Source organism: Giraffa tippelskirchi, chromosome 8, assembly GCF_054371585.1.
Source record: "Giraffa tippelskirchi isolate mGirTip1 chromosome 8, T2T-mGirTip1v1.2.pri, whole genome shotgun sequence".
In the NCBI taxonomy this organism is placed as follows: domain Eukaryota; kingdom Metazoa; phylum Chordata; class Mammalia; order Artiodactyla; family Giraffidae; genus Giraffa; species Giraffa tippelskirchi.
In genome coordinates, this window is record NC_137282.1 from 110353627 (window position 1) to 110366261 (window position 12635).

Below are 12635 nucleotides of genomic sequence, written 5' to 3' on the forward strand. Positions count from 1 at the left end.
CTGTATTCACACACGTACATATATATATATACATACACACACACATATATACACACACAAATACAATATACAGTTACAAATATTTATGTGTATGTGCGAAGAGACTATACTAAGCCATTAATGGTTTATAGATTGTTTTTCTTAGTCCTTTTCAAGTTTTCTTAATTACTTTTGTGGCTCAAAAAAGTGTTACAAATAATTTAAACTAAAAAACCCAGTATGTATTTTTTTAAAAAAGATGTTTTAATTTCTTTCTGAAAGAATGCAGAGTAGAAATAGATAAATTATATCATAAAAGATGATGTTTTAGAGTTGTTTGAGGTCTTCTCTCGTCTTGCCATCCTCTCCCTGACTGCTTATCCTGGGGCACAGTGGGAGCCTGGTTAAGGGTTGAGCTTGGTGCATTGGAAGGAGTGTTGGAATTCATGGACTACCAGGGCTCATGCTGATAGTTCTCTTGATAAGTCCCTCCTTGTTTCTTCTGGTCTGTATTTATCCTGGGAAGGCCAAATGATAGTTCTCACTAGTATTCCTAATAAGAGAAAAAGTTATAATTCCCTCAGTAAAAAAGGTATAATGGAGATACTGAAACAAAAGGTCAGAGTGTTATGAGAACCTCTGAATTGAGAGTGCTCTGAATTGAGACTGGTAGATGTCACAAGTATTTTCAATGTTTTTCCCTTTGCCAGTGTAATTCACTAGTAGTTGTGAATCAGACATGCACACTAGGATAAACATTAAGGTGAGTCATGGAAGTGAAGTTATTAGTGAAACTCCAGTATGTAACTAGAGAGGAAAGGGTGGCTTGGGCCTTGCGGAGCTGGAGGAGTGGGGGGAAGGCAGGGGAAAGGCATTATCTGTCTCATCAACCTGGCGGTTCAGAAGTTGTGACGAAATAATGCTAGTATTGAAAGTGTTTGGATTAGTAATTTTAAAAAGTGAATAACGTTCCCTTCCTTGTCCCTAATGATCTACTCTATCTCATCAGTTATTTTGGGCCATTGGATCCTAATCAAGGAGAGAAGCATTTGTTCAGCACCTGTAATATGGAAGGCACCCTGCTTGGTCCTGGAGATGCAAGTGTTGGACTTAAACTGATTGGACCTGACCTTCCTAGAGCTTATAGTCTTTTGGGAGAAGAGGATTCATTCAAAGACTATGAGCTACACCCTTTTTGGGCATTGGTGAGGCAAGAGAGCAAGCTGAGAGCATGACTCTTTTCCTTCGTGCTTTTGACGCTGCCCTGCGTGTCTAACCCAGTTGGGGACTTGATTGTAGAGAGTTGAACTTGAGGTAGGAGTGAAGCTGCAGTAGTTGTCTGGCTACCTCTGATCCAGGTTCTTTTTGCCTTCTTCCTGGGGGAGGAGTCAGATGGCACAGCAAATTGTAGTTGAAGAATACTGAGCAGCCTGTATTTTTGATGTAGGCTTTCTCTTTGCTTAAGTCTAACCTCTGTGGTCCCATTTCTCAAAAGGAGACAGTATGGCTTGTGCACAGGATTGAGATCTTTTAGGCTAATTTGTTTCTTAACAAGACATTGGTATTAATCTTACAGCTACTCCATCCTGCGTTGAAAACCCTGTTTGCTGGTGCAGTGTCCCTGGTGAACATGAATATTAGAGATTATTTCTTGTTGCATTATAGTTTGGCAATAAAGAACATGTTGGTGATGTTTGGTAAGTCTGATTTAGGAGAGGGTGATCTTTACTTCTGGGTGGGCCTTGAAGGCAAGATTAATAGGCCTTTAAAACAGAATAGCTTGGGTTTACTGATATCATTATCCGCTGAAGGTTGCTATACCAATGAGTAGCTTGATTGCACTCTGCAATTGGTGCTGCAACGGCTGAGTGTAAAATGATCCTAGGCATTTAGCAGAAACTCTGCTGGAGCAATTAAACTCCAGTGGAAGGAGTGCCAAATTCTTTAAAACCTCTAAGATATAGTTCGGTATCATCCTAGATTAATTAAAGATGCACTATTATCTTGTCACAAGAATTATTAATGATTTTGAGATAAAGGCTTTATAGCTTGAAAGTTGTTTTTAAAATGATGAAGTACACATTTTATGAAGATGTCTGTTTTAACATAGTTTGCACTATTTGCTTGAATATTGAACAGAATTGATTTAGACCGTAAGGAAAATGTAGGCTGGCTGTATATGAAGATCAGCCTTTTGAGAGGGGCAGGGAGATGGAATCCAAACATACCACCGGGGTGGACTCTGAACAGGTTACCGGGTGAACACATCCTTTGTTGTTGCAGGTGGATTACCTGACATAGAGCTTTCTTCATCAGCAACCCTGAATAAAATGTGTATTATTCTTCTGAATCAGTGCTGTAGGTGCAGAATTCTTTTGAGATGCAGAATTCTTATCATTTAAGAGCATGTATTCTAAAATGGCTCTAAAGTAATATCCAGTGATGGGCAATAAAAATGTCTGTGGCTCTCTTGCTGTCAGTGCGGATGTGTCTGTTGAAATTTAGTTCTAGTTACCCTTCTTCTTCTTTTTTTAACATGTTGGTGGGTGCTCACTGAATTTGTAGAGTTGGGCTATATACATTTCAAAACAGAAGACTTGCTATGCTCTCATATAGTAAACACTATAGTAGATGCTTCACATCAGTTTTCTGCATCTGTGCAGTAGGACGAAAACTTTCTCCTAACATAGTGTTTTGGACTTTGGTGCTTAAACAGCAGGCTTTTGAAGGGTGAAGTTGTCTCATTTTGACATTCCCATCAGGGTCCCTCTTGTTCTGCAGATGGTACTCTGCTGCCACCTGGAGGGCTTGCTTGGGATGTGCATGTAAAGGTAGGCTGGGATGCTGGACAACAAAAGCTGGATGATAAAAGGCTGGGCATCAGTTACTGTCTTGTCCTTACTCCTTGTTGAGGTCAGTGGTCATGACTACATGAAATTGAAGCTATTGTCCTTTCACTTTTCATCACAGAGGCTAATATACAGTATGAATTCAAGAGCAATATACTCTGTGTGTGTGTGTGTGTGTGTGTGTGTGTGTGTGTTAGTCGCTCAGCTGTGTCCGACTCTTTGCGATCCCATGGACTGTAGCCCGCCAGGCTCCTCTATCCATGGGGATTCTCCAGCCAAGAATACTGACGTGGGTTTCCATGCCCTCCTTCAGGGAATCTTCCCAACCCAGGGATCAAACCCAGGTCTACCGTGTTGCAGGTGGATTCTTTACCGTCTGAGCCACCAGGGAAGCCCAAGAATACTGGCGTCGGTAGCCTATTCCTTCTCCAGGGAATCTTCCTGACCCAGGAATTGAACCAGGGTCTCCTGCCTTGCAGGCAGATTCTGTGCCAGCTGAACTACCAGGGAAGCCCCAATATACTGTGAAAAGTGAAAGTGAAAGTCGCTCACTTATGTCCGACTCTTTGTGACCCCATAGACTATACAGTCCACGAAATTCTCCAGGCCAGAATACTGGAGTTGGTAGCCTTTCTCTTCTCCAGGGGATCTTCGCAACCCAGGGATCGAACCCAGGTCTCCTGCATTGCAGGCAGCTTCTTTACCAGCTGAGATACCAGGAAAACCCCAATATACTGTGGTGGAGCAGAAATATCTTATTAACTTGCTTAATGTAAAGCAAGTTCAAAGTTATTGTTATGCAGATTTAAAAAACCACATCATGACTTTGTGTTTGTTGACTTCTCTGCTCCATCCTTACCTGTTAAGATTCGTCCTGGAAAGCCACCTAAATGAAGACCTTAGACTTTGTCTAAGCAGAAACGTGGATGAGAACTGGCATTGTTGCCAGGCAGGAAGAGGAACCTGAATAAATCTACTCAGAGGTGTGAGACCCCAGTGACTTACAGTGACAGGAGTGGCAGTAGAGTAGGGAATGCCTAGTTAACGCACCTGCCAGGAAAACTAGGGGCTCCCCAGAGCTGGCATCCTGCAGGGCCCAGAGGGCAGAGAAGCTGAGGGTCCAGAGGAGGGCCTGGGTGCACAGTGTTATATACGAACACAAATCCTGGTTAAGACCTCCATCCCACTGCCTGTTAGCAGTGCCCGTCTCTGCTGTCTTCCTCAGGCCCAGGCCTGCTGTCAATGCTTGTTTCAGCCACAGTGGCTCTTGTTTACGGGTAACTGAGTATTTGGGAAGAGAACCAATCAGTCAAGACAGGGGAAAATATGCCTTAAGTGGACCTTCCTGTTCATCCCAGAACATCATGAGCACTGATGCTTCCGGGAAAGCCTTTATGCAGAGAGTGGGCCCCCAGGTGCCTGGGGCTGGGGAGATGGAGCTGGGCACTGTCTGAGGTCCAAGCCCAAGGGCTGGGCTGATATTGAGGGCTGTTCTTGACTTTAAACCATGGGCAAGGGAAGGCTGGACCTCGTCTAGAACAAGCGAGGCTCTTTTGAAATGTGAAGTCAGTGGTACCAGAGGAAAGAGAAGTGCGGGGTTTCCTCAGGTGGGTACAAGTCACATCCTTGGACTGGGTGCTGTATGGAGGAAGCTTTGGTCAGCGCGCAGCCTTCCTTCTGATTTGGGGGTTTGTTTGTTTAACGGTCGTCTTCTTCCTCAGGATTTCCTGTGAGAGCTCCTGGGCTTGTTTACATCTTGGTCCACACAAACAATGCCAGAGCGCGGGCTGTCGGGTTATACTCTGCTCTGTGGAGAGTTGTTTTTTAAGAAGCCAAATTTAAAACCTAGTTCCACACAGACAGCTCTGAGCAAGTCATTTATATTTGTCATCTAGTTTCTCTTCCTGCCACCTTTTTTCTTCTTCTTTCTTTTTTTCTTTTTTTTTTTTTTTAATGAAGTTCCTATCAGTGGATCCTGATGAGAATTATTCTTTTTGCAGAGATTAAGAATTCGGGGTGCAGCAGATCATCGCCCAGGAAGGAGGATGTAAAGGTAATGGTTCTCTGCCTGTTTTCATCTTTGTGCCTCTCTCTGGAGTGGAAGTGAAGATCTGGTGCTAATAAACACAGGAAAAAAACCCAAAGCGAGAAAACCTCAGGGATATGTCCCGAGACATGTTGAGAATAACTTGAATTATTTCCTCTATCAAATTTTCGATCTCTACCTTGATGACTAAACCTAGAGGTCTTTCTGGGTTGTATACGCATCTTGTCTGTGCAAGATAATTGAATACATTTTCTAAAACTTTGTACCTGAAGATGGTATCTATAGATGTTTCCCAACAATGTGTCTTTAGAAATGAACCTGGGAGATACTCCCCAGATATAAAATAGTCTATGGATGGCTTTTAGGCATGCTTCAGCTTGGTACAGATCCTTTGCTTACTTCTGGCTCTTAATATTAAGTACAAGACTTGTTTTTCTGTTTACCTATGGTGACATGTGTAGCATGTCTTTTCCTAATGTTTTCTTAGGTTGCTTGTTCAACAAAAATAAACATTAGTGTTAACAAGTGAGTAACTTGTAAAAACCCACCTGACTTTATCTTTTTCAGCGTGTGAAAAGCCCGCTGATTCCACTGAATGAACATGAGGACCAGGACAGTCTAGATTTGGGTATGTTCCAACAAATGGCTTCCTCTGGCATTCATGTAGGGGTATCACAGACACGGGTATGCAGGGGACAAGAAGAAAGCCTATTTAGAAATAAAATCCTCCTTCCTGGGAGCTGGGTCTGTTTCTTGAAATGTATTTGAGTCTCCATTTACAATCTAAAAAACAAATCAAAATGAAGGAATCCAAGCTTTTCCCGGACAGTTTTACTCTGAGCACGTGCTAGCTTGGAGCTGGTCGTATGTTACCCTGTTATTCTATGAAGGGAGGCACTACTAGCTTCTGTGTGTAGGTGATTTGACCGAGGCCACTGTGGAGAGTAAATGAGGGAATTGAGACTCATAGCTTCATCTGCCTGGCCTCAGAATCCCCAGGTTTACCTCTGTCCCACTTTGATACCTGGTGAGGACCCCTTGGAACTGAGCCTGTGGGATCTTTCCCCCTGGCCTCAGGAGAAGACCAGATGCTCACCCTGGGGCGTGGATCTGACGTGGGTGTTGTTTCAAAGGAAGCAGACACTCTCTTGGCAAGAGGAAAGTATTTCTTCCTGTGGGCCTGGGAATTCCCATCCGCTCATAGGCATCATAACTCAGCACTCTCAAAGGGGTATCTCCCCACATGTCTGCCTCGAGCCTTTACTAATTGTTCAGGGCTCATCAGGGCTTCATTCTTACCTTTGAGTCAGAGCCTGGTGAAGCTGTTGGGGGTTTGAGGATATACACAGGCGGGGCCATCAGCTGATGCCTCATCTGGGCATCTGAGAAGTGGGAAGCAGAGAACCAAGAAATTTCTCAGTCGGTTTCTTCAGGCTCAGGGAAGCTGAAGCAGCTCGGACGCCTGGAGAGTGCCGGGGCAGAGCAACCTTGGGAGCTGCCGGGGTGGTTGATCAGGGGAAAGCAGGACACCTCCCTGGGTGAGAACCAAGGTGGGTGGGCCTGCCGAGTGGAGGGGTGTGGGGGGCTCCCCGGGAAGTGTTTTCTCACCTGGCAGGCACAGAGCAGAGCAATTAGGAAATCAGGGGAGTAAAGCATGGCAAGGGGGAAGCACCCTGCGTGCCAGTTGGCTGTGCCACAAGCAGAGGTGGTTTCTGGATCTCCTTGCGTGAGGTGCCACTGAAATTTGAATAGAAACTAGACCATCCCAGGCACTGTGCACACCTTTACTATTTACGCTGTGTCCGGTGTGTGTGTGCTAAGGGTTTGAGCCGTGTCTCTTTGTGACCCTATGGATGGTAGCCCGCCAGGCTCCTCTGTCCATGGGGCTTCTCCAGGCAAGAATACTGTAGTGAGTTGCCATGCCCTCCTCCAGGGGATCTTCCCAACCCAGGGATCGAACCTGGGTCTCTTGTGTCTCCTGCATTGGCATGCGGGTTCTTTACCCCGACTGCCACCTGGTAAGCTACTAAGCTACGTAAGGTAAGAGGATAAGAGGAGTACTTTACTTCCAGAAGAGGGGAAGGAGAAGGGAAAGCAGGCATGTCCACGTGGAGGACTGTCGTGGGCCACTGAAGCCCAGAGTCTGGCGGCTGCTCATGCATGCAGGATGTCTCCTCTCCAGATTGCATCATGCTTCCAGGAATGTTCGCTCTGAAGAATGTTTACCAAGACACGTTGCTGGTGGGGGAGGTGTGTTGGCTGTTAAAAGGATTAAGTAGCAGGGTTATTTTAACTTTAGGCTCTAAACATTCACTCTCTTCTCAAACTGGTATCCTTACTGGGTAAGAAGGCACATGTTATGGAAATTGTAGTAACCTGACCTCATCGAAGTTTTTGTCAGTAACACCTTCGTGTCTGAGGAGGGATGAGATGAAGACTCTGAGAGAGAGGAGCCTGTATGACTTTAACCTTGGTCCTTGATGAGGAGGTCTGTGAATGATTGTCCCTCATACAGGTTGTCTCTTGCTTTGTTGTTCATTGCAATTTGGTAGGTTAAAAAAATTACCTTATGCGAAGAACGTAATACATGTTAAAAGAACCTTCTGAACAGAGTTACAGACTTAGAGAATGAACTTATGGTTACTGCGGGGGTGGGGAGGGCGAAGGTTGGGGGGAAGGGAGAGTCAGGGAGTTGGAGATCAACATGAACACACCGCTCTATTTAAAATGGGTAACCAACAAGGACCTAGTGTCTAGCACAAGAGAACTCTGCTCAATGTTATGTGGCAGCCTGGATGGGAGGGGAGTTTGGGGAAGAATGGGTATGTGTATATGTTTGGCTGAGTCACTCTGCTGTCCACCGAAAACTATCACAACACTTAATCATCTATGTGAAAAGTGAAAGTGAAGTCGCTCAATTGTGTCCGACTCTTTGCCTACCAGGCTCCTCAGGCGACAGTCCATGGAGTTTTTCAGGCAAGAGTCCTGGAGTGGGTTGCCATTTCCTTCTCCAGAGGATCTTCCCAACCCAGGGATTGAACCTGGGTCTCCTGCATTGCAGGCAGACGCTTTACCATCTGAGCCACAGGGAAACCCTAATCATCTATACTTCAATATAAAATTTAAAAAAATAAATAAAAGAACCTTTGAGACAGAAGAGGGCAGCAAGCAGTGAGCAAGAGTCAGGTGGTAAGCTGGTGTCTGGAACCAGAAATGGCTTTTTCCCGGGGCCGCTCTCAAACTGTTTTACTTCGTATATAAAGCTGATATTCTGCTTAATCTCCAAGGAAGGACTGATTCCTGTGGGGTTTAGGTGCATTTCTTTGCTGCCTTGTATTATTCAAAGCAGTGTGATGTGAGTTTAGTGTGATCAGTGCTGTTCCAGTGGAAATTTCTGTGACAATGGACTTGTTCTGTATTTGCACTGTTCAGATCCAGCCGGTGGCCACGTATGTCTGTATAGCATGTGATGTGTGAGCAGTATGACTGAGGAACTGCCTTGGAACTATAACTATTGCACTGGATGGGGAAGATCCAGAGTAAGTTTCCTTTGTATTGTTGTTGGTGCATCAGAGCATCGACAACCACCTCGACATTAGTTTATACACTGAAGATGACTACTCATGGGAGGAATAATGTCTCCGGTGGGTAGTAGGTGGTAACCCCATCCAAGCCAGTGCCCCTGAGCTGCGTCAGCAGTGAGTCACGATACTGAGATTACATTTATAGTGAGTTCAGAAGCGAGGGCCCCGCTCTCTGTGGATATTGTGCAGGCTTGACCTTTTGCTCAGAGGGGAGAGTGTGAGTTGAGGGCCAGGGTCTGATTGTTGCACTGCCATCGTGAAGAGTGGGACTCCTTGGCATATGGAAGGCGCCATAGGCCTTCACACTCTGGGCAGGTGGGATGCAGGAGAGAGCAAAGCATTTGGAGCAAAAGAAAGATGAGAAGGTAGATGAAATGGATCCATATGGAAATTAAAAAGGAAGAAAGGGTCTGTTTGGCTTGAGGATACAGGGCTAAATGTGATTAAGAAATCAAAGCTTAACAGTGGGCAGCTTTGAGTGTCGTGTCAAGGAGAAGGGATGTGAACGTCGAGCAGGAAGCGTGGACCTCCTTGGGAAGCACAGTGGGGACTGCCTTGTTGGAAACCCAGCTACAAACAAAGATGCATTAGACCAGCTCTGGATCGGCAAAGCTGGAAACGACTTGGTTAGTTGTTTGTTGTAGTTTAAAAGCAAACTTTACTTTTAAAAGGTTGAATCTGAAAAAATAAAAACATGTGCCTGGTAAGAAACTAAGATTTCCGGTTAAAAGTTAAGTTTATGACTGAGTATTATGAAGCAAGAATGCCAGTGTCTCAGGTGAATTATGGAAGCCCTGGGAAGTGACACTCCTCTCTTAGCAAGTGATATCCCAGTGTGAGTGAGCTTGTATACGACAGCCCAGATTTGAAACTGATTTTTCTGCAGTCGTTTATCAGCTACTGTTCGCATTCAGTTCAGTTCAGTTGCTCAGTCCCGTCTGACCATTTGCGACTCCGTGGACTGTAGCACACCAGGCGTCCCTGTCCATTACCAACTCCTGGAGCTTGCTCAAACTCATGTCCATCAAGTTGGTGATGCCATCCAACCATCTCATCCTCTGTCATGCCCTTCTCCTCCTGCCTTCAATCTGTTTGCATTGAACTAAAGATAATTTGTTGAAGTTTACTAAAGCTGTAGGTTATATGAATATTTGGATGGAAAAAATGAAGGGTTGGTAAAACTGACATGTTAAGACAAGAGCTCTGTGAGCATGCTTAACTTTCCCCATGGGGGCAGGTCATAGGGAGATAGGGTCACTAGGGGACATGGTGATGGAATTTACCAGTGTCATCTTCCTGCCTGGGGAGTCCTGGTACCTGAAGCTCTGGGTATGAAGCAGGTCCTTATCTGCTGTTTGGCAAGTGGAGAGTGAGCCTGATGCAAATGCTGGAGATTTTAAGCATGATACTGTGCTAAATGGGGCTTTCCTGATGGCTCAGATGGTAAAGAATCTGTCAGCAATGTGGGAGATCTAGGTGGTTTGATCCCTGGGTCAGGAAGATCCCCTAGAGAAGAGAATGGCTACCCACTCCAGTATCCTTGACTGGAGAATTCCATGGACAGAGGATCCTGACGGGCTATAGTTCATGGAATTTCAGAGTCGGACATGACTGAGTGACTAATACACACATATTGTGCTAAATAAGCCTTTCAGAAGAAATAATTTTGTCTTTTGTAATTACAGAAGTAATAACTGCTCACAGTAGAAAACTTTGAAGTTTTAGAAAGAATAGAAAAGAAGAAAAACATTCCTATATTTCTGCCACCCCCAAAGCAGCTACTGTTAAATTTTGGTATGTGTACTACCAGTATTTTCCCTATGCATCTGTTTTTTTACATAGTTGTGATCATGTAAACAATAGAATTGTGTGTCCTGTTTATTCACATTAGATTATATGCCATATGTAAAGCTCCATGTTAGAAGGTAGCTGAAAATAATGCTGTACAATTTTTTCTACTAAAAATGTGGATTACTTTTATGAGAAAAAAGAGAAGATGTCATAGAGTCTCCCTGTAAGTGTTTGAAAGTGTTAGTTGCTCAGTCGTGTCTGACTCTTTTGCAAACCCATGGACTGTACCTGCCAGGTTCCTCTGTCCATGGAATTCTCCAGGCAGTAATACTGGAGTGGGTAGCCATTCTCTTCTCCAGGGGATCTTCCCAACCTAGGGACTGTAGCTGGGTCTTTTGCACTGAAAGCAGATTCTTTACTGTCTGAGCCACCATAGGTGTTTATTGGCTAAGAAAAAAAATAAACTCAAACCCTCCCTTTTATAACATAATTGTTGATTTTACAGAGTGGCCCAATTGTCAGTACATGCTAGAGGCTCGAATCCCAGTTATTGTTAATACCCTGGGTCACTTCATTGCTGTTATTGTTTGTTGAAAGTGAAGTGAAAGTGTTAGTTGCTCAGTTGTGTCTGACTCTTTTGCAAACCCATGGACTGTAGCCCACCAGGCTTCTCTGTCCATGGAATTTCCCAGGCAAGAATACTGGAATGGGTTGTCATTTCCTTCTCCAGGGGATCTTCCCGACCCAGGGATTGAACCCAGGTCTCCTGCATTGCAGGCAGATTCTTTACTGTCTGAGCCACTAAGGAATCTTATGTGTAATATGAGCAAACCTCTTAGTTGGTATTGGGACTGGCAAGGTGGGCACTGGGCAGATGAACCAAAGCTGGATGTGGAAGGAAGCCTGACTTGATGCCAAAAAACCTCAGGCAGATGAGCTGGGAAGAGGAGGCAGAAGCAGAAGCAAGCAATAGGAAACAAGGTGTGTCGGTGCGCAGCGCAGCCAGCACAGACAGGACAGGAGGACGGAGGGCCCGCACAAAAGCTAGGGAGACATCACCAAAGGGGAACTGCAAGGAAATGATGGGAAGATGCAAAGAGCAGTCCCTCTAGAACGAAGTGTCAGGGGCTGTACAAACTCTTTATCTGAGACCTGCATTTGTGGATATATCTGGGAGAGTCCAGGCCCGTTGATTTAGGTGGTGAGCTGGGTGAAGATGGTGCAGTCAATAGTATAGTCTGGCAAATCACTAATCAATAGGACTAATTAGGTTAGTCTTTTCTTCTTATAATAAGTGAAAGTTTGTAAATGGAATTGAGGCTACTAAGCTATAAAAGCTTATAAAGAGCAATTTTAGATTGTTTGGAAACATCTCAATACTCTTACCTTAGAAACAAGATCTACAATGTGGAATCTTAAGATCTAGGACTGACGTCACTGGAAGCTGGCCCTCTCTTGCTGCTGTTAAGTTGCTCAGTTGTGTCCAACTCTTCGACCTCAAGGACTGCAGCCCACCAGGTTTCCCTGTCCTTCACTAGCTCCCTGAGTCGTGTCAGTTGAGTCAATGGACTTCAGCATCAGTCCTTCCAGTGAATATTCAGTCCTTTAGGATTGACTGGTTTGATCTCCTTGCTGTCCGAGAGGCTCTCCAGAGCCTTCTCCAGCACCACAGTCTGAAAACATGAATTCTTAGTGGTCAGCTTTCTTTATGGTCCAACTGTCACATCCGTACATGACTACTGGAAAAACATAGCTTTGCTTTGTCAGCAAAATGATGTCTCTGCTTTTTAATACACTGTCTAGGTTTGTCATAGCTTTTCTTCCAAGGAGCAGCATCTTTTTAATTTCATGGCTGCAGTCGCCATTCACAATGATTTTGGAGCCCAAGAAAATAAAATCTGTCACTGCCTTTTAGCTGTTATTATTTAGTAACACATGTGTCTGTGTTGAGGTATCAAAACTGGTGCATGAAATGTTGGAAGGGAAAAAAAGGGAAAAAAGGGAGAGGGGGTAACCTTAGCAAAGCCGTTAGCCTTCTGAAAAATAGTTTTAAGCCTAATTTCTGGCAGGTTTCTTTCTATACCCCAGGCTATAAGAATTTTGGGTAGATTCCTTGTTTTCTCCATTTAATTCTTTTCATTTCTTTTTGCATGAGGGCATCATCTTTCTACCACAAACCAAAGCTTTACCAGTGTTTTGATTTTGAAATAAAGGAGCTTGGACTGGAGAACTATCCCGAGATAACCACTGGAATGCAAAGTTATTTGTAAAAATTCGGATTCAAGTTTTATTCCTTTTGTTCACTTCAGTGAAAATTTCTTCTTGCAGTTGTTAAGGTTTTAAAAATTGGTTTTGGTAGAAGAAATTGCCAACTATTGGAATTGT

At 44.3% G+C, this 12635-nt stretch overlaps 1 protein-coding gene and 1 non-coding gene across 6 annotated transcripts in view; one reads left to right on the plus strand and one right to left on the minus strand.

Moving 5' to 3' along the window:
• ARHGEF28 (Rho guanine nucleotide exchange factor 28) overlaps nucleotides 1-12635 on the plus strand; it is a 322957-nt gene that overhangs the window by 167766 nt on the left and 142556 nt on the right. For 4 of the 5 annotated variants that reach the window (XM_081520859.1, XM_081520861.1, XM_081520858.1 and 1 more), the window contains 2 exons: nucleotides 4829-4881; nucleotides 5443-5503. The exons of the other annotated variant lie outside the window; for it this stretch is intronic. In XM_081520859.1, the coding sequence (XP_081376985.1) occupies nucleotides 4829-4881; nucleotides 5443-5503 (114 nt within the window). The remainder of the gene's footprint in view (nucleotides 1-4828; nucleotides 4882-5442; nucleotides 5504-12635) is intronic. 5 annotated transcript variants of the gene reach the window in all.
• On the minus strand, nucleotides 7895-7967 carry TRNAC-GCA (transfer RNA cysteine (anticodon GCA)). The gene has a single exon. It is a non-coding gene; the product is annotated as a tRNA-Cys (tRNA).